At 39.4% G+C, this 24,899-nt stretch overlaps 1 protein-coding gene across 4 annotated transcripts in view; it reads right to left on the minus strand.

The window, feature by feature from the left end:
* The window catches only part of FNDC3B (fibronectin type III domain containing 3B), a 391,440-nt gene that overhangs the window by 55,363 nt on the left and 311,178 nt on the right, over positions 1 to 24,899 (minus strand). For all 4 annotated transcript variants that reach the window (XM_049867193.1, XM_049867190.1, XM_049867192.1 and 1 more), the window contains 8 exons: positions 24,182 to 24,320; positions 22,049 to 22,120; positions 19,436 to 19,554; positions 17,569 to 17,674; positions 16,446 to 16,618; positions 11,739 to 11,852; positions 11,260 to 11,409; positions 5,715 to 5,995 (listed from right to left, as the gene is read on the minus strand). In XM_049867193.1, coding sequence (XP_049723150.1) covers positions 5,715 to 5,995; positions 11,260 to 11,409; positions 11,739 to 11,852; positions 16,446 to 16,618; positions 17,569 to 17,674; positions 19,436 to 19,554; positions 22,049 to 22,120; positions 24,182 to 24,320 — 1,154 coding nt within the window. The remainder of the gene's footprint in view (positions 1 to 5,714; positions 5,996 to 11,259; positions 11,410 to 11,738; positions 11,853 to 16,445; positions 16,619 to 17,568; positions 17,675 to 19,435; positions 19,555 to 22,048; positions 22,121 to 24,181; positions 24,321 to 24,899) is intronic.

Here is a 24,899-nt window from a genome sequence, read left to right on the forward strand (position 1 = left end):
ATAGGATCTGCAGGTTTTGTTTTTCTTAACTTGCATTATATCAGTTTCTGAAATCTTAAGTTCTGCAAATTAAATATGAGGGAAATGGAATTCTGTTTTCCAACTTAGAGAAGCGAGGTAAGCCTGAGCCAACTCTATCTGGGGCAGGCTGATGTGAAAAATCACTTCAAATTCCCAAAGTCTGCAAGATCCATGAGTACATTAATAATCTTAATTAAATATATCAAATTGAGAAGCATAGTATTTATAAATTTTGATTGAAAATCCACTATTATCTACTGTCTAACTCAGAATTCCTGGGTGGTGCCAACAGTTCAGGGCTCGACTACTAGGCAAAAAGGTTGGTGGTTTGAACCTTACCAAGAGGTGTTACAAAAACCCTATTGAGTAGCTCTACTCGGCACACATGGAGTCACCATGAGTCAGAATCTGCTCGACAGCAACTAACAACAGTTGTCTAACTCTAGATGCCAATACATTCCTGCTTCAGAACATCAACTTTCTAAAATGCACTTTACACACACAAATTCTGATACTAGACATACTAAAAAGAAGAATGACTTTCAAAACACACAGCCCTCAGATGCGGAAGACAACTTTCCTTATTCATGATCGGCCACCCTGGTGCTCAGGACGTTGTGAGGTGGGGGTGGGAGAGAGAAGAGTGAAGATAGGGTCTCCGGGGTGAGGGGATGGGGGTCTGAGAGGCCTAAGATGCAGAAGATAGGCTTTTTACACAGTCCCCCTCAAAGCCTACCATCTAATTAAGAAGAGAAAAACATGAAAGGAGAGAATAATCAGCTAACTTCAGAAAAAAAAAAATTTTTTTTTAAGAAGTATAAAATAATAGTTCAAATACAGAAAACCCCTTTGGAAGGGAAGATGTACTCAGAGTGAAGTCACACAGAGGCGGCTTCCTGGAAGGGTGGCCTGAGCTGGCTCTGGATTCATTCCTCCCTCCAACCAAGCTACTTATCTTAACGGCTCCTTGGTTACTACTGCCGCCATTCAGTTGCCAGGTGCTCAGATTTGCTTTTCTCTGTGCCCTGCCTTGATAAGAAAAAAGACCTTAAATGTCTCCCATTGCTTTAAGGGCAATGCAACATTTCCACAGAAGAGCCTACCCATAATCTGGTCACAATTCACTTTCCAGATCTTTCCCTACCAACACCAACAACAGCTAATTTACTGAGCGCTTTTCGCGTGCCAGGCCCTATACTAGGTGCTTTAAATATTATTTAAAACACACAACAACCCTATTAAGTAGTTAAAATTATTATCCCCCATTTTACAGATCAGGAAACGGAAGCACAAAGAGCTTAAGGTGACAGAGACAATAAACGAGGGACCCAGAGAAGAAATCAAGGCTATCTAACTACAGTCTGCTACTTCTGAACTATGTACTAAGAATTTGTCTCTTAATAAACCCCACCTGATCATTACAATGAACGATTTATGATTCACTTCTTGGCAGCCTAACAGAGCTTGACATACACAGTAAGGACTCAATACGTGTTATTTTCATCCCCTTTTCACCTCGATAGAAGAGCATAAATGAGCACAACAAATCTACCTCAGGTTTTAGTTTTTTGCCGGCTCAGTATGAGTCAGGCATATAATGAGATTGCCAAAAAAGGTAATCTTTGGCAACCTTACTAACTGCTGAATGTGGAGAACAAGGAAGGTGACAGTCTTGCTCTGCCCTGAGGCAGCCAGCCAGACTATTCCTGGTAGTCCGATCACCGCATGCTGAAAAGGCCATCAAGAAAACAGAACTCACCCTAGGAAGAACAGGATGGAGGAAGTTCTAGAAAACGCATGTTAGTGAAGGCAGATTGGAATGAAGTAAAAATGGTTAGGCAGGACACAATGACATTGTAAGATAATGATGTCTGACACCCCCAGCCCCTTGCAAACTGAGGCTTTGTAAAGGCTCTCCGGGTGATTATCACACACATTAACATTTAAGAATCACAGGTCTACAAAACAGTGGTTCTCAAACATTAGTACGCATCAAAATCTCCTGGAGGGTTAATTGAAGCAGAGTGCTGGCCTCCCCCGAGTTTCTGATTCAGTAGGGCCTAAGAACTTGCACTTTAACCAGTTTGCAGGTAATACTGATGCTGTTGGTCCAGGGGCCACACTCTGAGAACCAGTGCTCTAAGTGCAGTCCTAAGATCAATTGGGTTGATTTTAGATACAGAGCGACTTTGACAAGACAAAGGAAACTCTATAAAAACCAGCGGTATTCACAAATGGAAGAGACTGGCTGGTAAGCAGAGACTCAAGCTAAGGCACTGGGAAGGGGGGCACCAGGCAACCTTGTATCTCTCCCAGCTGGCAGAACTGTAACTTGACCGGAAGCATGCAGAGGAAAAGTATGGCTGTTTTTAATATGTTTTTTTCCTCCTCAAACCAAAACACAAATTTAATCTAATTTCAAACTCAGTTCTAAGCTTAAAAGTAAAGCCTTTAAAAAGACTGTAATTCCAATCAAATTTCATACAGGGTCTGTCTGCAAGCGAATAAATGGTTAGTTTTACAAGCACCCCTGGAGAAAGAATGGATCCACTGAAAAACCCTTCTTGTGTTTGTTTGAGAGGAGCACAACCCTGTCCTGGGAAGAGAGAGGGAAAGAATAAACTCTGCGTGAGAACAATGCGGAACCGATGAAGGCTACAAAACAAACAAAAATCAAACAAAATAAACAAGTCCTTTATCCAAGCCCCATGGCCTGCTTAAAATGTTTCAATCCACATTTTTATCCAAAATATCATGATTCATTCACTTATATTTTTAAAAATTTGGGGGACAGAAAAAAAGTGAAGTTGATTGGACCAAAATTACCCCTTTAGTTCCTTGAAATACTCATTAAGTATTTCACCATAATTATTGCCAATTCTGTTTTTGAAAACATTAAAGAACAAGACTGTGGGTTGACCAGAGTTCTACTATACTCAATTGTGTACTATGGAAACTAAATTCCTTAAGTTGTACAAAGGTTGATCTTAAAAAATGAATTATCTTGCTATCTTAAATATGAAACATCAAATTTATTTATTGACTGGTCCACAAAATCTTTGTTTTTGGACCAAGATACACACTATAACTAAGGCCAAAGATTTGCCCTTTTCTAAAGCTTTTCAATTTTCACAGTATCTGTCTAAAATAGCATCCTCCAAGGTATGCTGTAAGGTTGAAAGGAGATATCCTCCCAATGTACTTTCTTTCAGCTCAATATACTATTGGCCTTGGAATATTAACACTGCATTGAATTACTTGTGTTACATCCATTAAATGATTTTCAAACAGTGTTTGAGTCTTACTTTCCAAATCTAAGCTCATTCTTCCATAGTTTCTACATTACTAAATCATTTCGTCTTCTCCACAACATACACAACACAATGTACTCTGAGGTACTTTCTAACACGCTTTTAAATCAAACACTTATATGGAAGATATTTTTGATAATTTCAACTGTAACTGGCATTTCCTTATTAAGCAAAGAGTCCCAACATTTGTTCATTTGAGCCCTTGAACCCTAGATTTCACTTTAGAAGTCATCTGACATACGTTGATTAATAAAAGTCAACACACTTCCAATGACATCCTACAAACTCAAAGTTTTACAATAATTTAAGGCACCTTTAAGGTAGGGCACAAAGTCAGGAAAAGGCAACACTTCACCCACAAAGCCCTTTCATAATTTTTGGCCTGAATGTTCAGAGGGCTGATCTGAGGATTTGAGTCTACTCTGAAGTAAACATGAGTGTGGATCAGAGTGGACCCCAAACCTCCCAGTAAGTCCCTGAATGACTGTGGCTTTTTCATAGTCTTTTGGCCTGAGGGATCAAGGTCAGGCAATATTCTGGACACCTGGTCTCTTAGAAACAGCTGGGAGATGGTATTCACTTGGCCACTTCCCCCCCCGAAGTTTACCTTATGGTCAGGTTTTCTTAAAGCATTATCACTGGGAAAGTCCCTGAGGAAAAAGTCTGGGCTTAATCATCTTTGGACTTCCTCAGCATCTCATTAGAATGATCTGGACACAATAGACACTCGATATTTGGTTAGCAAACAGTAGTGAAGAGGAATGGTTTCCCGGGACTGGCTAAAAATGAAACATGCCCTTATACGGCCTCTTCAAGTATGTGAGCCGTATCGCCATTTATTCAATTTCTAGCTCAAGTGCCACTTCTTCTAATCATCCATGGCCCTCTGAACCAGGGGTCTTCCTCTCTAAAACTTTGACAGGGCTTTGCACACAGCATCATTTTTATCATGTGGTGTCATAATCACATAGTATCTTGGATGGCTAATGAAGTGTTTCTCAAATTTGAGTAATTCTGAAGGCATGGATTATATTTTATCACTGTTTCATAGTCCCACGTTGTACAATACTATGGCCAGTAGATATTTCTTAAAAGAATTAAAGAAAAACACCACCAAAAGGCTATCGTTGTTTTAAAAGAGCAAAGTGGATACGCTTACATGAGTTATCATAAGAGAAAGATTTGGTGAGAGAAAGAGGCGGAGACAACAGGGTCTGGCAGAAGAACTTTTAGATCTTAAAGTTGATTTCTTTCTTCAGCTTCTGAGGATAAACAGGGAAGACTGCCAGACTAAAGAATTAGAAAACACTGCAGGAAAAAAAACATGAAATGATGAACTCTTCAGCAGCAAGCTTAGCTGCCTGACCTTCACTCTCCCTGCTCCATCACAGGAAGAAACCAGTTTTGTTGGATGCTGATCTTGATGACAAAACTACAATTAATGCTCATTGTTCACTTGCTATGTACTCCTTGGCTCTACCGTATGCATTTAATGTTCATGCGTGTATTTACTCCTTACAACATCTTTATGAAGAATGCACTCTTGGTCCCTTCATTTTACAGAGAGGCTAAGTAATGGCCCTAAAGACACAGCTGATGACCTGAATTTTAATCTATGCCCTAGCAACACCTCCCTGAGAAAACATTTAGTTTGACAAAGGGAGCTGCTCCAAGGGGGCACCCTTGTGTAACCACAGGTGGTTTTTGCACTTCTAATAACTGTAGTCCCACTAATCCCAACCTTTTTGTTTTGAATGGGTTATGGCAACTTGGGGACAAAGCTAAACAATTCAAAATGTTGAGAGGTCATGTCGGAGAACACGGGGTGTGAGAAGAAGGTGAGGTGTCTAACTCCCAGGAGGAACTCTGCAGGGGGAAAGGGAGAGGTGATCAATGCAGATATCAAGTGACTTTGTTGGGTGGTACGCGACGTAACTTCTCTGGCTCCTCATGGAATTCGGGGTAAAATCTACAACACAAATGTTTGGAAAAGTTCTATCTGCTTTGGGGGAAGCAGAGAAATGGCAGAGCCCTGCCTCAAGGTGGGCAAAGGCATGGGTGAGAACAGTAGGTGTTCATAGGGTGACAGGAGTCACAGTGAAAAAACAAAGAACAAGTGGTTATCGAGAGGTCAAGAGGAAGAACTCATTTAAAGTGGTAGGCATAACTGTCCCTCAGGGATTAGGAATTACATAAATTTGTAACTGATTCATAAGCATAAAGCAATACAAGTTTTTAAGCTATATTTGCATTCAGAACTTTTAATTAAGAATGGCTAGATCTCACCTGTCTAGCCTTTGGAGCCTGAAAGATTTGTAGCCTTAAGTATTGATGTGTCCAAGCAGCTTTATTTCTCCTTCTCTTATTACAGACTGCACTCACCTGTAGGTGGTTTCGGGAAGGAGATCTTTCATAACATGGGTGGTAGTATTGCCCACGGTGATACTAATGTCTCCAAGATTAATGTTGTAAGCAAGGATTTCAGACCCATTATTGCACGGCTCTTCCCAGTTTAGTACAAGGCACACAGAAGGCGAATCAGGATAGGCGCTGATGGTGTCCTCCTCCAGGACACAGAGAGTAGAGACAGGGTCAGGGGCAGATGCTGGTGTCTGACAATGGACAAGCTCACTATATGGCCCTGCTCCTGCTTGATTGACAGCCTAAAAGCAGAACAGAGAGACAAAGTCCACATTACACCATTAGCAAGCTCTCCTGTCTCTACGTTGGGTGCTAATGAACAAATCTAAAGTAATATACAACTTACCTCTACAAATGCACGTAGAAATGAACCCTAGAAAATGTTCACTGCGATCTAATGACCACTTTCCAAAGAATGGCAAACACATTTCCTTAGGAAAGCCAAAGATAATAACATGGCCATTATTGTCTCTTATGAAAAATAATTTTCTAATAACACTTTTAATGTTTGAATGGCCAATTTCAGTTTATTGTCTGAAGCAGTCTTGACAATAACCGTCAGAGGTAGATAAAAAATGGCAGGTATCTGATGCATTTTACAGAAGAAACTTGGGAGTCAGATTAAATAACATGGGCCCCAGATTTAGAGGCCAAGCTGGGACAAGAAATCAGTTCTTTTTATTTTTACACCTAGTGCTGCCCTGGAACAGTGATAGGAATTTTTTGAAAAGATATCTATTATTTTCCACGTGAATGATAAGCATGTATCTTCAGTCAGTTCTCAGCCCTCATCTATCTTTACCTGACAGCAACACCTGACACCTTGACTACTCTGCTTTTTCAAATACTTTATACTTGGTCTCCAGGACCCCACACTTTTGTTTCCTCCTATCTTACCTCCTACTTCTCAATCACCTTTGCTGGTTGCTACTCATCACTCTGACCTCAACACCAGGGGCCCCAGGCTGAGTCCTTAGACACCCCTCTTTTTATTTCTACTTCAATTCTTGAGGATCTCATCCTGTCTCATGAGGTAAATGGCATCTATATCCCATTCTCAAATATATATGTGTAGCTCAGATCTCTGCCCTGAGCTCCAGTCTGCTGTATCCAACTGTCTAATGAGTATCTCCACTGGAACGTCCAACAGGCATCTCAAACTCAAATGTTTACACTGAGCTTTTCATCTCTACACCATCCTCCCTCCAAAACCCCACACCTCCCATACTCTTCCCCATCCTTCAAGTCATAACCCTGAGTCATCTCTGGAGATCTGTCACTCCTATACCCCTAATCCAGGCCCTGAGCACACTCTAACGACACTCTCTCTCACCTGGTTATTGCAATGACTTCCCAGCTAGTATCTGTATCCACCCTTGCCCCATAGTCTATATTCACAGCAATCCAAGTGATACTGTTAAACATGACTCAAGATTTTCAGTCCAGATCCATTCAATGTCCCCTCACTTCATTCAGAAAAAAACTTCAAAGTCTTTAAAATAACCTACTAGACCCAATGTGATGTGCTCACTACCACTATCCTGGCAAGAGTCCCATTACCACTTGATTTCATCATTGACTGCTCTCCCCCTCACTCACTCTGCTCCAGCTACACTGGTCTTCTTGCTGTTCTGCAGGTACACCACGCTTGCTGCCACCTCAGGAACTTTGCATTTGCTGCTCCTTCTTCCAGAAAGCTTTATTTCCCCTGACATCTGCACAGCTTGCTCCATCATCTCCTTCACGTCTTCTCTCAAGCGAAACCTTTGCAGTGAGCATTCTCTCGACACCAAATTTAAACTTGCAGCCCCCTCTGCCAAACCCCTATGACTCTCCTCATTTCCTATTTCTCTTTGCTTTGTTTTTCTTCACAGCACTTATCAGCACCATACTATATATTTTATTTGTTCCCCTGATTAGAATGCAAGCCCCATAAGGGCAAGGTTGTCTGTCTGTTTGGCTCATTGTATCCCAAGCAACATGAATAGAACCTAATACAGAGTATTTGTTCAATGACTGTCACACACACGCATGCACACATATTTAAACAAAAGAGAAAAACCTTTAGCAGCCACCTGACAAAAGTGATTGCACTTAGAACTCATTTTTCATTTACTTCATAGGAAAGCTTATGAGGACAAATGACAAAACTAAAGAAAAGTAGTTTGAGCTCTTAAATCAAAGGAGGTCTAACACAAAACTTACAACTCTTGTGTATTATTAATTTCAAAGCTGGCTAAGAGCATTAAAGTCACGGTTGAAAATGTATTGTAATGCATTGTCGTATCTAGTCCTGCTTCATGACGACACCTCAACTCTCTTTTTTGGAAAAATTTTGACATCACAAATTATTTTAAGAGTATATGTTTTGGGATTTTTTTTTTTTTTTAGTCACATATTTATCACAGGTACAGAAACATAAGATATGGCTGTGGCCAATGCTGATATCTCCTAAGGCTTTAGAACACCATGCACAATAGGAGGAAAAGAACATGGCTTTTGGAATCAGAGCTTAGTCCATGCTTGGATTCTATCATTTACTAACCCTGTGATCTTAGGCAGGTTAATCTCTCAGAGCGCATTTCCTCAGCTATAAAATGGGCACCCAAACAAAGAAACAAAAACCCCACTGCCATCGAGTCGATTCCAACTCATAGCGACTCTACAGGACAGACTAGAACTGCCCCACAGAGTTCCCAAGGAGTGCCTGGCGGATTCTAACAGCTGACCTCTTGGTTAGCAGCTGTAGCACTTAACCACTACCACCAGAGTTTCCAAAATGGGCACAGTAACATTTAATTCATGGGTTATTATAAAGATTAAAGTGGTTAACATGCAGAACTCTGGCAAAATGTCACATCAACAGTAGGGGCTTCCCTTCCCTCCTTTCCAATGGGAAAAACATAAACAAAATACAGTGAAATCTGTGAGAGCAGGACTCAAAGGGACTGCCTTGTTTTTCTGGGTCTCCGAAAGTTTTCCACCTTTGACAGAGGGCAGTCTTACCACTTTTCTATTGTTCGTTTTAGTGGAAAATATTTGCACTTTCCTTCTCTGACGAGTTTCCACTTTACACAGGTTCTGGCTTTTGTGGTTTTTACTGTAGCACTTTTTCTACTTTTTAAAAAAACTTTCTAATTTGAACTAATTTTAGCTTAAAAAGAACTTGCAATATACCCAACCACTTTTTCCAATAATGTTCTTTTTCTGTTGGAGAATCCAGGATTTTACTTTCTTTTACTTGCTTGGCTCTACGTAAAACACTTTCTTGATTTAAACCACTGGTTCAAAAGTATGTTTTACTAAACAATAACGTATCTATAATACCCAATATGCCGCCTATACAACAAACAGTAACACACGTGAGGAACACGCTTCTTAGTTCAATCAAGTATATGAGACCAAATGGGCACCACCTGCCCAAAAGCAAAGACGAGAAGGCAGGAAGAGACAGGAAAACTGGAAAACCAATGGACATGGGTAACCCAAGGTATAAGGGAAAGGTGTACAGTGCTGACACATGGCAGGGATCACAGTCAATGTCACAAAATAATTTGCGTTATATTTTTGAATGAGAAACTAATTTGCGCTGTAAACTTTCACCTAAAACACACTCACACACACACACAAAATACACAATATGCCTCATGTGATAAGAATTACTTTAGTATTTCTTAATTAAAATATTTCTAAGGAAAATCAGAAAAAATTCTGAGTAAAACAAGGACAAAATCACTCAATTTTTATAAAACCACAGTATAGGTATTTTAATAATTTAATTTCTAAGGAGCCAAATATTCAAAGGCATATTCACATTCAGTCTGACTTTATAGCTATGTCAAATGAAAATAATTCATATTTGGTCCATGTATAGCAAGAAATCAATAGAAGTTGAGGGACACTTTTCTTTTGGCAATATTTCTTTAGCATAGCAATGGTGGTCTTAAAAAATAGTCTCCTTCTTCCTGTCTACCTCATTTTATGACAAATAAGTATACATATTGAAAATATTTTCTACTCGACTGTAAAAACAGGGAGGCAAGAGTGTTAAGTATTATGTGGGTTCTGTTGTAAGATGAAATTTTGGGAAGTTAATGCTAAATGACAACATAACAGTGAAAGAAAGAGAGTAGAAGAACATTTCAAAGAGACTCAAAGTGCAAAAAGCACAATGAAGTGAGACTACTTACTGTGACGCCGAGAGTTTTTTATCTACAGCCTGCCTTGTCCCACAAACAGTGTGGCGCATACTTTTACCTTTTCCCAATGATTCAGCATAGCTATGGTAAAGGTCAGGTAATGTGTTGTGACCCTGACTCAGTGACAAAGGGCTAACTATGTCCTGTGTACTCCATTTGAGAGGGAAGGAAAGAAGGTGTGTAACAAAAGAGATCGATCAGAAATGGTTTGCCATAAAGCAGCCTTTGCCATTTAACAGTCAAGCTTCAGCTGCCTGGAAAATTAACTTCTGAAGGGAATATTTTTTCCAAAGAGGCCAGAGAAATGGGGTGTTGTACTTGGAATAAGTAATTTAATCCATTGCTTCAATCAGGTGGAAACCTAAGTCTCGCATCTTTGCTTCATTTGTTTAAATGTAAATGTGTGTGAAGACAGAACTCTTCGAGGCCAAGCACCACATCTCATCAATCTTTCTACCCTGATTCTGATCATCTTGATTGTCCTTTGATTCTGGCACAAAGTAGTGCTCAACAAAGGTTTGTGAGTAATGCCTGAAGTAATGTCAGCCCACGTGTAGTCTGCAGCAATACTGTGCAGCAGGCAACGTGGAAGTAAGTGGACAAATATCCTTATTTTCTCATCAAGATATTAAGACTATGCAAAGGGGGAAAAATCATTTATCCAAGTCAAGAAAATGGATTAAAAGCAAGCCTAAGATTACTGTCATCTTAGAGGGCAGGCTAGGAGCCAGGAACTTTGTTCTTGACCTTATTCTATTTGGTCTCCACTGTGGAAGATTAGAGATAACCAGCCTTGCTAATGGGCACTGAAGTGTGAGGCAAGGTCCTGTAATCTAATGCAGGCCAGTCCAAATTACTTTAGTATTTGTTTTTGGCTCCATTTAGCCAGCTGGCATGAGAATTTTCTGTCCTTTGCCAATTCTGTCTAAGCGGCTTCCCCAGTGAAATGTACATCTCAGGGGAATTTAGACAGAAGGCATCTGCCCTAAGGAGCTCTGCCCACCTTTCCCTTGGATTTGGCCACTTTACTCAGTGACTTTATAAGTAAGATGCAAGGGCAGTGGGAAGCAGAATGGAGAAGAATCTGGTTTTGTTCTTAAATTTCAGGACCTCCTAGACAAATATAGATTAATTGTCAAATAGCACAACAACCAAACTTAAAGGGACTCCTTTTTTATAACCTATTTTTTTTTTTTTTATCAATCCTGCCTAATGGCCTCTAACATGAGTCTTTGAATAATTCTGCCTAAGTGTCTTTCACAGAACACCAGTGTTTGTGAGTAATGTCTGTAGTAATGTCAACCTACCTGTAGTCTGCAGCAATACTGTGCAGCAGGCAACAGATCTCTTATCTCAAAGCAGGTTTCCGTCCCATGATAAACAAGTTCCAAGGAGTCTTCATCTTCTCCCCATTCCAATCTGTACTCTGATATATCGGCGCCGGAGCTTTCAGGACTCTGGAAAGCAGGCATTTAAGTAACTGACAATGCCATCTAGAGGAAAATCCTACTATGTTTGTGTTCAACTAACTACACAGGGAAGAGAGCAGGATGCCCCAGGGTATTTCAAATACATACAAAAAGCATGAAGGGACACTCAACTTCCCTTCAATTACGACCAGTGGTAAAACGTTCAACACTCAAAATGATACAAGCCAAGTGCCAAGGGAAATCACTGTGTATGGAGAGAAAAAAAATCACCTGTATGCTCATTTTGGCTTTGTAGGTTCATAATAACTTGCATTTGGGGTAAAGTAAAACTGATATACAATATGTGCCTGACTCACCTCCCAACTCACCAGGACCCATCCATCCGGAGTAAAAGAAATACAAGGCGCTTTGCACTGTCCAGGTGGCCCTGCAGCAGTAGTGATTTCTGATACATCGGAATATGGGCCATACTGAAAAAGAAAACACACATTTTGTATGTATGTATATGTATGTTTTTGTGAATGTGTTTGCATGTAAGAGCTCATAATCAAATATAGGCTGCTGTTAGCTACTGTCCATTTTGTCCTCTGACTCATGGCGACCTCATGCACAACGGAATTAAACGCTTTCCAGTCCCACATCATCCCCATGACTGGATGGAAAAAGATCACTAGGCCATTCTTCCTAGTCTGTCTTAGTCTGGAAGCTCCACTGAAACCTGTTCAGTATCACAGCAAAATGCAAGTATCCAGTGACGGATGGAGGTTGGCTGTGAGTGAGGTGCGCTGGCTGGGAGTCAAACCCAGTCTCTGCATGGAAGGTGAGAAGTCTACCACTGAACTTCCAATGACTGATCATCAAAGCAATTTACTATAAAATATTACCTAGTCGCTTTTACTTCCAGCAGAATGTGTATAAATATGGTTTTCTCCTGAATACATTCTCTACGTGGTAAAAATCTATTATATATGTATTTTTTTTTTAAGGATTAGAAAGTTGGTTTACCAACCATTTTTGCTTAACTACAACATCAGATACAAAAACATACTGATTCCTTTTTTTTTTTTAATTTTTATTGCACTTTAAGTGAAAGTTTACGAATCAAGTCAGTCTCTCAAAGAAAAATTTACATACACCTTGCTATATACTCCTAGTTGTTCTCCCCCTAATCAGACAGCACACTCCTTCTCTCCACCTTCTATTTCTGTGACCGTTCAGCCAGCTTCTGTCCCCCTCTGCCTTCTCATCGCCCCTCCAGACAGGAGCTGACCACATAGTCTCATGTGTCTACTTGATCCAAGAAACTCACTGCTCACGAGTATCATTTTCTATCTTATAGTTCAGTCCAATCTGTGTGTGAAGAGTTGGCTTTGGGAATGGTTCCTGTCTTGGGCTAACAGAAGGTCTGGGGACCATGACCTCTGGGGTCCTTCTAGTTTCAGTCAGACCATTAAGTCTGGTCTTTTTATGAAAATTTGAGGTCTGTATTCCACTGCTCTCCTGCTCCCTCAGGGGTTCTCTGTTGTGTTCCCTGTCAGGGCAGTCATCGGTTGTAGCCGGGCACCGTCTAGTTTTTCTGGTCTCAGGCTGATGTAGTTTCTGACTAATGTGGCCCTTTCTGTATCTTGGGCTCATAATTACCTTATGTCTTTAGTATTCTTCATTCTCCTTTGCTCCAGGGTGGGTTAAGACCAATTGAGGCATCTTAGATGGCGGCTTGCTAGCATTTAAGACCCAAGACGCCACTCTCCAAAGTGGAATGCAAAATGTTTTCTTAATAGACTTTATTATGCCAATTGACCTAGATGTCCCCTGAAACCATGGTCCCCAGTGATTGTCCCTGCTACACTGGGCTTCGGAGTGTTCGGTTTATTCAGGAAACTTCTTTGCTTTTGGGTTAGTCCAGTTGTGCTGGCCTCTCTTGAATTGTGTGTTGTCTTACCCTTTACCCAAAATAGTTCTTGTTTACAACCTAATTAGTGAATACCCCTCTCTGTCCCTCCCCACTCTCGTAACCAACAAAGAACATTTTCTTCTCTGTTTAAACTATTTCCTGAGTTCTTATAATAGTGGTCTCATATAATATTTGTCCTTTTTCAGCTGACCAATTTCACCCACCATGATGCCTTCCAGATTCTGCCATATCATGAAATGTTTCACAGATTTATCATTGTTCTTTATCAATGCATAGTATTCCATTGTGTGAACATACCATAATTTATCCATTCATCCATTGATGGGCACCTTGGTGGCTTCCATCTTTATGCTATTGTAAACAGTGCCGCAATGAACATGGGTGTGCATATATCTGTTTGTGTAAAGGCTCTTATTTCTCTAGGATAAAGGAGCGGGATTGCTGGATCATATGGTTGTTCTATTTCTCGCTTTTAAAGGAAGCACCAAATTGATTTCCAAAGTGGTTGTACCATTTTACATTCCCACCAGCAGTGTATAAGTGTTCCAGTCTCTCTACAACCTCTCCAACACTTATTATTCTGTGGTTTTTGGATTAATGCCAGCCTTTTTGGAGGGAGATGGTATCTCACTGTAGTTTTCATTTGCATTTCTCTAATGGCTGGCTAATGATCGTGAGCATTTCCTCATGTACGTTAGCTACCTGAATGTCTTCTTCAGTGAGGTGCCTGTTTATAACCTTTGCCCATTTTTTAATTGGGTTATTTGTCTTTTTGTAGTTGAGTTTTTGCAGTATCATGTAGATTTTAGAGATCAGATGCTGATCGGAAATGTCACAGCTAAAGACTTTTTCCCAGTCTGTAGGTAGTCTTTTTACTCTTTTGGTGAAGTCTTTGGATGAGCATAAGTGTTTGATTTTTAGGAGCTGCCAGTTATCTAGTTTCTCTTCTGCTGTTTCTGCACTGTTAGTAATGTTATGTATACTGTTTATGCCATGTATTAGAGCTCCTAGAGCTGTCCCTATTTTTTCTTCCATGATACTTATCGTGTTAAAATTTTTTTTTTTTTTTTTATCGTGTTAGATTTTATATTTAGGTCTCTGATCCACTATGAGTTAGTTTTTGTGCATGGTGTGAGAAATGGGTCTTGTTTCATTTTTTTGCAAATGGATATCCAGTTATGCCAGCACCATTTGTTAAACAGACTGTCTTTTCCCCACTTAACTGACTTTGGGCCTTCGTCAAGTATCAGCTGCTCATATGCAGATAGATTTATGCCTGAATTCTCAATTCTGTTCCACTGGCCTACGTATCTATTGTTGTTCCAGCACCAGGTTGTTCTGACTACTGTGGCGGTATGATAGGTTCTAAAATCAGGTAGTGTGAGGCCTCCCACTTTGTTCTTTTTCAACATACTGATTCTTGACCAACCATGGCATTACGCTTTAACATTTTTCAGAGGATGTCAATGAAACTAAGCCAGACACACTGCAGTTTAATTTTTAAAGCAAAAAAAATACTTGGAATTGCTAGCTGATCATCAAATTCTGAATTTCTTCTAGTTATCGGTATTTTTTTTTTTTAATTTAATGCTCCTGCAATGCTTTCTCAGTGTGCCCCCACCATCTCAGTTATTAAAGGTTTTATACTGCGCTCCACTTTTCTTTATATTGCCATCAGTGACCACGCTGATCAGAGTCAACAATCACTAGAGAGTACATTTTGAGAGAGCTGTCACCACCTACTTTAATATCGAATAGGTGATACTCAAAGAGTTGGAGCAAAGAGCAAAATTAATTTCTAGGAAGTCTGCCTTTCAAAATGGAAAAAAAAAGATTTAAAATAATAACTTCTCAATTTTCCAACGTAACTTGTAAATACACTTCAGGGGTATAGGAAAGCTTTCTGAAATGAGCCTTGGAGAATGGCTACAAATCAAAAGTTTGGTTAATTTTCAATGTAACAGGAATAAACCAAAGCTGAAGATATTTTCTATGACTAATCAATGAAAGGAGAGAGAAAGCAAAAGTCAAACCAATCCAGCTGCACATTATTCTTTATTACGGCAGAGACGCCCTAAAATGCAGATGGGGAAAAGGCAAAAACAAGAGCAAAATAAAGTCTGCATAACATGTGATCACTACCATCCACTCTCTTTTCACTTACATGATTGTAAGTTTGGGTGCACAGGCTTTCTCATCTTCTCACCAACATATCGTTATTGTTTTGTTTTTTCTTTTAGTTTAAGTATCTGTGCTGTGTCTGAAATTTTTCCTAAATGAGAATTAGAAGATGTGTAGTTCCTATCGGTTTGAGATCTTACTTCAGATCTCAAACTGTTAGGAGTTAAATTTTTACAGCCAGTGGTGGGTAGTGTGGACCTTACTAAAGACACATTTTCATTTTGAGCGTCTTGAAAACGACTATAAAGAACTAGAAAAAGTCACTGCTGGCATGGTGACACTGTCAGTTGGGTTTTCTCATTTTATTTTATAATTGATTAATTACATCTATTTTTTTGCATGGAACTCATCTATACGAATCTCTGGCAGCTTTGGGGACGGGGGGCGTTAGCACCAGCCTGCTTTACTCACATCATCCTGTCCTCTTTTATATTTCTGCCCATCTCTGACACACCAAGAAGCTCCAGTTTCTGGGTCACCTAGCTCTCATTATGCATCTCCCCAAATCCACATCACTTTCCTTCTTTTTAAAAACAAACAAATCACCACTTTGTGGATATAACATAGATACCTATAACCTGAACCTCTGATACCCCACCCTGACAACTCAAAATGGAGCAGGCAGAGGAAGGGCCAGAGAGCTTCCCCATCTCCACTTGAAACAAAACACAAATAAGTTGGCCTACCTAGCCTCTACCCACTCCATTTTAAAAAAGTGAACTAAGACATTGCTTGTTAACTAAGATTATAAGGTATAGAAATATTATGTAGTCCTAGTTTCCTGTAAGTATAGTCAACCAGAGAATAGGAATTATTCTAAAACTACCAAATGTATCTACAGGTTCTTGTTCTTATTTACCTGGAGTCTTTAATAGCTGTTAAGGTTGGATAGCTACTGCTGAGGAATTTCAAGAGAGTAAAAGTGCAAGAAGCTTGTACTTCTTAAGGTGTAAGGCCTTAAGCTTACCCCTCCGTCGTTCAGAGCCCTCACCCGGAAACGATAGACTGTTCCCGGAAGCAGGTGCCCCACTGTGCACTGCAGGTCCGGCCCGTGGTACACTTCCGAGGCCACGTCCTCAGGTTCCGTCATCTCCACGCTGTACTCTGAGACCTCACAGCCACTTTCAGATGCAGGAACATCTAGAAATGGAGAATTGTTTTCCTTTCAGAATAGTTTTGTGCTTCCAGCTGACAAAACCACATGCGACTTTCCACAAATTTGCAAAATGCAGGTGGCCTGTCCTCAGTGTTTCTCTTACAAAAGCAACCACTCTCCAAAAAATGAAAAGAAGGAATGTGAAACAAAAGAAAGTTTTTGAATGATGTTGCCCATACTTTTTCCAAAGCATGAATATTTTAAAAAATTAAAGTACATTAATAAAATACTTGCAAAACAATAGGAACGTTAGGTAAATTTCCTTACGTGCCAATGCAAGGCAAAGGGGAAAAAATAGAGGGAAGAAAATGTTCTCTTAAAGTTGGAACCAAAGGTTACTAACTTAGCTTTGTTAAATGAAGATGTAGGATACTGAACTGGCACAGTATTTTATAATGTTTTAGTCACAAATGGTGGGAAAATAGCCTGCTAGACTTCTATAGGCTCATATTTGTAATTTCACACGATGTGAACTGCTGATACAGAGGAGAACACTAATATAGTTTGAGAAACACTGAAAAAACACCAGGACCCGCACAGGTAAAGCAGCAGGATTACAAACAGAGGAGAGGAGGGATGAGCTCTTACCCCAGGGAACATTTCAAGGTTTAATGTCTACACTGAGCTCAACTTTGCTTTTATGAATCAAGTTGAAAAATTCTGGAAAAAGACTGGCTGCTCTGACCTCTGGAAAAGTGCCCTCCAAAGGGTAGAGGACGAACAGTGTGTGTGACATCATCAGAATAAGGATGAGCGACAGTGCAGGGGAAAACACAAAACCAGGCCAACAGACATTAAGAAGAACATGGACATTTTCAATAGGAACAACAACAAAAAACGTTTTCAGAATGCAGATTTGAAATTTAATTACAAACCATTAAGTCTTAAACCAATCTCAAATTGTCAATGTCCATGTGAAGGTGTGTTCACTCACCCCACTCTAAGTGGACTTCTTTGTGCTTAGGTCTACCCAAAACCCTCGGTGGTCGACACTGACCTGGTGCAATGCTTAGTGTGCGGACAGGGAGACTTTCAGAACACTGCAGGAGAAACACAGGAGAAAATCACCTTTTAGTATTATGAATTTATTAGATGGCTACATACCAGGCGAATTCCACCCCATAAATGTAAATGCTACCAAAAAGGGGGGCTATACATTGAATAGGTACACACGTTACCATATGCTTTTTATGATATAAGGTCTTCGTGTGTGTGTGTATTTTAATTGTAGATATATGCTGCATATGGAACTGGTAAAAATAAGAATGATTTTTTCTGAAGTCAAATTAGTAGATATGAGTGTTGTGTATCCTAAGCACACAATCATGTTCCTCTAAAACCTAATTAGAAAGGCCCTTCATGAGGACAGAAGAGAACACAAAACAACAGCTGGATGAAACCTTAAAAACAGTGTCATAAATGACCAACCATCCCCATAAAAAACAATCCCCATATAGAGCAGAAAAGCAAATAAAATCAATGTTCACCAACCAAGTCCAACATTACCCACCAGGTCTTGTTAATGCTAGAATAAGTAGGCCTTCATTTTTGGAGGATCTGGCTGTATAGAAGGTTGGTAGCGTAGAAGCTGACCCCGATTTTGAGAAGGAGAAAAAAGGTAGACCTATGCAACTCAATCAAACTAAATCTTCCTGAGGAGAAGTGGTGCCGAAGAGATGCACGTTTTTTAAATGTGAGCAGCACAACTTCTGTGCCACCCTGCATGGCACCTCACATGTAGTTGGTGCCCAGTAGTACTCTGTGGCTTTGATTTGGGGATGCTCCACCCTGGAAGGCATGCCAGAGAGCTCCAGCACTGCTTAAGAATGGCCTAACTGGACGTCCTTCTCAGAGGGTTCTGTCTGTGTGGGCAATCTAGGCATCACAGTACCGCCATCGTTGGGGGGAAAAAGAAAATAAGCTCAGGCAGGCATGGCAGGTACAGTGACTGGCTAACCAAACAAAAACTAGGCACCCTAAAGGCGGGGCCCTCTCTTGTAAAGTCAAACCAGCACAAGACTACAAGCCATCTTTTCACTCACTCTGTAAATATTGATTGTTTCAAGCTGTAATGTTAAATATCTCTACAACGAAAATGTTCTTTTACCCTTTTGCTTCTTACCCACTTTTCTGAATGTACGTTAACGCCGTTCAGACAACAACGGCCTCATTTCTAGAGTGCTTCGTGTATACTTACTAGTTGTTTTGAACCTGTAAAAGCACAGGGTGGTTGAGACTGAGGCTCCGGGTGTGTCAACTGGTCTGAAGTTATATAAACAGTAACAAGAGAAGAAGCTAGGTACTAAATAAGCCCAAGGGGTGCCACTCAGCTCAGTTATCACAATATTTAGATGGTTTTTACAAATTTTCAGCAGATGGCAGTAAAGTACCTTGACGAAGGCGTGGTACCAGCAGAGCTGTGCAGGAGGTCCTAGCTCTTTGATCTAAAGTCTATGCCTTCCCAATACCACAATAACTCAAAACGGCCCCTTATTTAAAAAAAAAAAACTAATGCAAATGCCAGACCACATTCAGCTTCAACTGTCATGCCAAAGTCTTCTGAGAAACAACTAAGTGACAAATGTTCCTAAAAGTACCACAGCTCAGTGGAGACTCATTTGGGCCCATCTTTCACGTCCTCTAAAGCACAACTGTAAAAAGCACAATTTTTCATTTCCTACTGTGAAACAATGGCAGGTTTTCCAAGACGCATTTCTAAATCACAGTTTTGTTCGGATGTTATGAGGAGGCTGTCCAAATTTGACCAAAGCTGTTTACTTCATACTGAAAACAAAACCAACCTGACTGTGTCCACCGGTACTGATGCAGCACGCTCGGAGTTTGTACAAAGTGCCTGGTTTCAAGTGGGTGAAAGTGTACTCTGTAGCCGATCCACTGTACGCCACTTCCCACTGACTTGCTGTAAAGCAAGGGTCATGTATGAGTCTATGTCTTTTGTAAAAATGTAAGAGTATCAACCATTACTGATAAGAAAAAGCTCCAAGTGGCTTCCATGAAAATCAGTATCCCTAAATTTTTTTTTTTAATAGCCATAAGGCCCTTTCCCCATTTCCTTTATAGAGTTAAGTTAAATACTTAAGTAACATGAAGTCATTTTTAATACTTAGTACCAGTTAATATCACCATTATTACATTTGGTGACTATGAGGTTTAGATGCTGGAAACCATATGAAATTTGTGTTCATGGCACTGGGGTTGAGGGGTAAAAGGAGATGAAGGACGGTGTCGAGCAAGCTACGACATGCTTATGGTGCGAGAAAACCAGCCAGGTCTGTTGATGCCTGTTCAGCCACGGGCCCTCTGGCAGATCTGGGAAACCGTCAGAGTTTCTCCCGAAGGTCCAGAGAGTGGAATCCTCCCGTTACAGACTGAGTCCTTGGGTACAAGCCTGCAATCTTCACGCAGCCCCATTTAAAAAACAAAAATGCCACGGAGGCACCAAATAAAGATGAAACACTTGGCATGACCCTGGTTATCAGACTACTTCTCAGGGTGAAAGAAAGAAAGCGGGATGGCCGGAGGGGTCTGGGTGCCTGAGGGGGCTGATACAGCTGGAGGAAAAAGCAGTCTGGGTCGCTCAACCAACTGCACTGCCTACACCTCACAAACCTGAGCTGTTGGGATGCTTTCCCGTCTCTGCTCTGCTTCCACTCAACGCAGTGTTTCCAAGGCTATTTTACAAAAGCTTCTCACTCCAGGGAGTTGTTTTAAGGAAATTATTTCACTCTATTCCATATTTTACTAGAGTAACTTCCACAAATTCCCTCAACTGCTTATTAGGTTATATTTACAATGAAGTCACATGCACTAAGACCATATGAGAAAGAATATTAAAGACAGTTATCCTTGAAGTCCCTGGGTGGCATAAACAGTTGAGGGCTTGACTAGTAGCCAAAATGTTGGTGGTCTGAACACACCCAGAGGCACCTTGGAAGACAGGTCTGGAGACCTGCTTCCAAAAGATTACAGCCTTGAAAACTCTATGGAGCAGTTCTCCTCTACACAAATGGGGTCTCCATGAGTTGACATCAATTAACAACAACATTATCCTGACATTACTGATCAGAAAACCTATACTGAAAAGATGACTGGGAGCAGGGATGAGTGAAAAGATTTCAATTCAATTAATCACCCATCCCGTGCACTGGCAAAGTTATTAGCTTTAAGCACAGAGATATGATTTAAGTTGTTAGCTTTAAGATACCTAGTTTTGATTTGTCATCAATGTCTAAGACAGCCACTCAAGTGCAAACATACTTAGACTGTCATGAAACCCTGGCATATACTTGACTTCTCTTCTAGGTAAGTTTTCTAACATGAAAGAACAAATCAGATTTTTAGCACAGAATATGATTCTATGTTAAAGACAGCTGTACCAATTTCAAAGAATTCTGAAGATTTCAGCTTAAAATAGGGCCCAGTAAGACATAAGAAAGAAAAATGAAGTGATTAAATTTGTTACCAAGATTCAGTATCATTTGGTTCAAAACATGCCTTGCTTCAGAACTTGAGTTAAACAGGGCCAATTCTCCAGCCTGATACTCAGCCACTGCTCTGTGTGAACACAACTCAGGTGGCTGTCGTGCAGGATAAAAGGCAAACCACATGCCAGCACTGCTTCTTTGTTAAAGATACCATCACCTGCTTCACTTTCATTTTTGCCATATGTATGTATTACTTTGTAAAAATTTAATGATAAGATGGATTATTAGAATGCTGGAATTATGTGTCATTTTTAAAGTTTAGATAACTATTTTCTATTAAGGCCTAGAAGATTTGTTTTTAGAAAGAAAATCTATGAGCTAAAAAACGAAAAAGGCATTATCTAAGATTTGATCTAACAGTGTCCTACTTTAATCCAGATAGTGCAACTAGAAATGAATCAACTGTTGCAGGCATCACAATGAACAAGGAAAGACACTTTCCAAACTTGTTGCAAAAGTATGACACATGTCAGAACACCAAAATGATACTGCGTTTGTTATCATTATAGAATTTTGGGGACTACTGAACTCCTTTGCTGTCTCCAACTGATCCTTCCTGCAGATTGTTTCTAGCACTTTCTCTGCTTAGAAGAATTTCCAGAAAAAAGTAGGCAAGGTAACGGATGAAAAACTTGGTTTTATTCTATTAATTAACAGCTCTGGTTTAAAAAAAATAACACAGAAAATACAAAAAAACATGACAAAACATATGTTTCTCTCAAGGTAAGTCTGGTGCCTGCTGCTGTGTGTGAAAGAGAATAAACTGTCAATACGTGATTAAGATTTGTTTACTGTAATGGCTCTATCATTAGAATTAATGACTGCTAGCTATTAATATAAATATGTTTACCATATTAGGAAATAGAGCCTGCTACAAGATTTGAATAAAACAATCTCCAAAAACTTCACCTTCAGAATTTCCATCAGTAATCTCCAGCAAATACTTCAGGATTTCTGAGCCGCCATTGTCCTCTGGGGGGTCTGGAAAGTAAGCAAATGTCTTATCAGTTATAAAAGAACACTGATTTTTTATTGGTTAAAAATAACTACAATACATAAAGTAGTATAACATTATACTGTTTTAAGTCTGGGCATGGCCAAAAGATACAATAATTAATTTACTATTTCATGCAACTCCTTTCTTGAAAAACAAAACAAAACAAATCCCCCCAAAACCTTGAATAGTATCAGATTAACCAAAATTCTTAGAGTTAGAAATATCAAAGAGTTGGCATTAATTTAATAAAACGTGAACAAAATTGAAACATAAACAGATTTTTCTAACAGGAGTCAGAATGAATTATTAACTGGTAATTTTGAAGGCAATACTTCAATATTTGGTGATTTTATATAAGATGAAATATTCATATATTTCTTTTTCTCATTTTATTTTTTTAACTTCACTTATTTTATCAAAAAGCTGACCAGATTCTTTTGAGAGACAGCGAGGGAAGGAAAAAGAAAGGCAAAATCTATTGACAAAAATAAGTAAAACATTAGAATGGAATAAATCTGTTCTACCATACTTTGCAATGAAGCAAACTTTATACCCCAAGTGAACCTAATATAAAACCAGAGATGTGGATCAATAACATGTACACCAAGAAGCCAGTCTGAGGTAGAAGGTTCTAGCTTATCGCTAGACCAATGGCACCTTGGGTATTTAGGCTACTGCTAGCTCTTATGCCTGTGGGAGTTTTATGTTCTAAGAAGAAAAACGTCTTGCAGTATAACTTTGCAAGTCTAGTAGCACGATGGTTAAAGTGCTATACTGCTAACCGAAAGGTCGATGGTTGAAATCCACCAGCAACTCCATGGCAGACAATACCTGATGATCTGCTCCCATAAAGATTATAGCCTAGGAAACCCTATGGGGCAGTTCTACACTGTCATATAGGGTCACTATGAATCAGAATTAACTTGACGGCATAAAACAACATCAGTATGCCACCTACATATTCCTAGAAGCAAAAGGAGATTTTTCTAGAGATACCCTCAAGTTTACTCATATAGATTTAGGAACTCTACTCTCCCCTCCTTTCATCTGGTATTTCCAATAATGTATATGCTTGTTTCAATAATAAATATTTACAGTGACAAATATACAGTTAAATATTACAGCATATGGATAATGAAAGTCATATCAAGTGCTGACAGCAATTTCTAGGATTTTCTGAGAATAAAGCCCTATGTTCAGGTACAAAAAGCACACCTAGATTTTCAGTTTCTTTTAATCATACTTGTCTTTTCAGGTAAATAGATATCCCAACAATGCTGTCTTAAAATTCTTAGGTAACTTGAAACAGTAGTTAGTGTTCAATAACGATTTGATAATGTTTTAAATTTCCCTTATATTACCTGGCTGCCAAGTAAAACTTCTCTTTTGGGTTTCTACATTTTTTGCACATTAGACAGTCACTATTATATGGCATTCGTGGTAATTATATACATCAGAACGGTTTGACATACTATTACAAATGTCTATCAACATTCAAATTGCATTCATCTCATTGAAATAATCCCTGAAGTAGATGCCATATGATAAACTTCAATATGAAAAGCTCCTCAGGCCTTCTGGTTATGTACAAACAACAACAATGAAAGCAAACAAAAACGTTCCCAGTTCTTGGCACCTTAACTATTCTTTGCACCAAAAGTTACTTAAGCTGACATACCTCAATTTTAAAATTTACTTTTAATATTAGCTTTACAAATCAATTTTTCTATTAAGTATTGCTATATTTTTTAGGGCAAGCTACTGAAGAACAACATGTATGTTCAGATATTACTACATTAAAATCAATAATTAAGAACACAGGAGGATAAGCATGAACTACAGGAAAGTCAGGAAATAAACGAGATGATCTTAAAACTTACTGCTCATTTTACCAACTTGTGGAATTCTCGGGATGGTTTTCATACATGTAATCCAAACATAGTAAACTCCCACAAATACTATTGGTCTCTCCCCACCGTATGTCACTACAAAAATTAGTCAATTTTTAAAAAAGTGGCAGCAGCAGCAGTAACTGTGACACATACCCCATTTGACACTGAAGCCATGAGATGTCACTGGTCCTTTAATCAAGGGTCTTGTAGGAGGTCCAGGCCGATCAGGACTTGTCGTACAAACCAAAACTTCACTTGGACAGCTTTTTCCTTCCATATTAGAAGCAGTCAGCTAAAACACAATCAAGAAAACATTAATATACACAACCCCCAAAGAACAATGATGAGTCCATGGATGGACCTGAGGGCGTAATGCTAAGTGAAGTAAGTCAGGCATATAAAGACAAATATTGTATGATCCCTCTTTTGTAAGAAGACAAAAACAGATATATACAGAGAGAACAATGTGTCACTGGTGGTCACTCGGGAGGGGGACAGGGGGCGGAATATGCTTTAGATCATAAAAAAAACCATAGAGACTGGTTATTTTTAGTAATGGGAAAAGTGGCACCAAATGTAGATATAGTGAGCAAAGCACAACCAAAAAAAAAAAAGTGAGCATGTATGGGTGGGTAAAGGCATACTGGTATACTAGTAGGTACAGGTGTACGCACAGGTGGGAACAGATAGAATTATCTCTAGGTATGTGTATACAAATATGTGAGTACAGGCACATATATTCATTGAAGACACAAATATAGATACTCCTCAGATATAACCAAATACCTTCTAAGATAGGTTTTCTGGGTTTGAAAGCTTAGGACTATAGTTCTCATGAGACAACTCAGTCAACTGGCATACCATAGTTCAC

Source organism: Elephas maximus, chromosome 23, assembly GCF_024166365.1.
Source record: "Elephas maximus indicus isolate mEleMax1 chromosome 23, mEleMax1 primary haplotype, whole genome shotgun sequence".
In the NCBI taxonomy this organism is placed as follows: Eukaryota; Metazoa; Chordata; class Mammalia; order Proboscidea; family Elephantidae; genus Elephas; species Elephas maximus.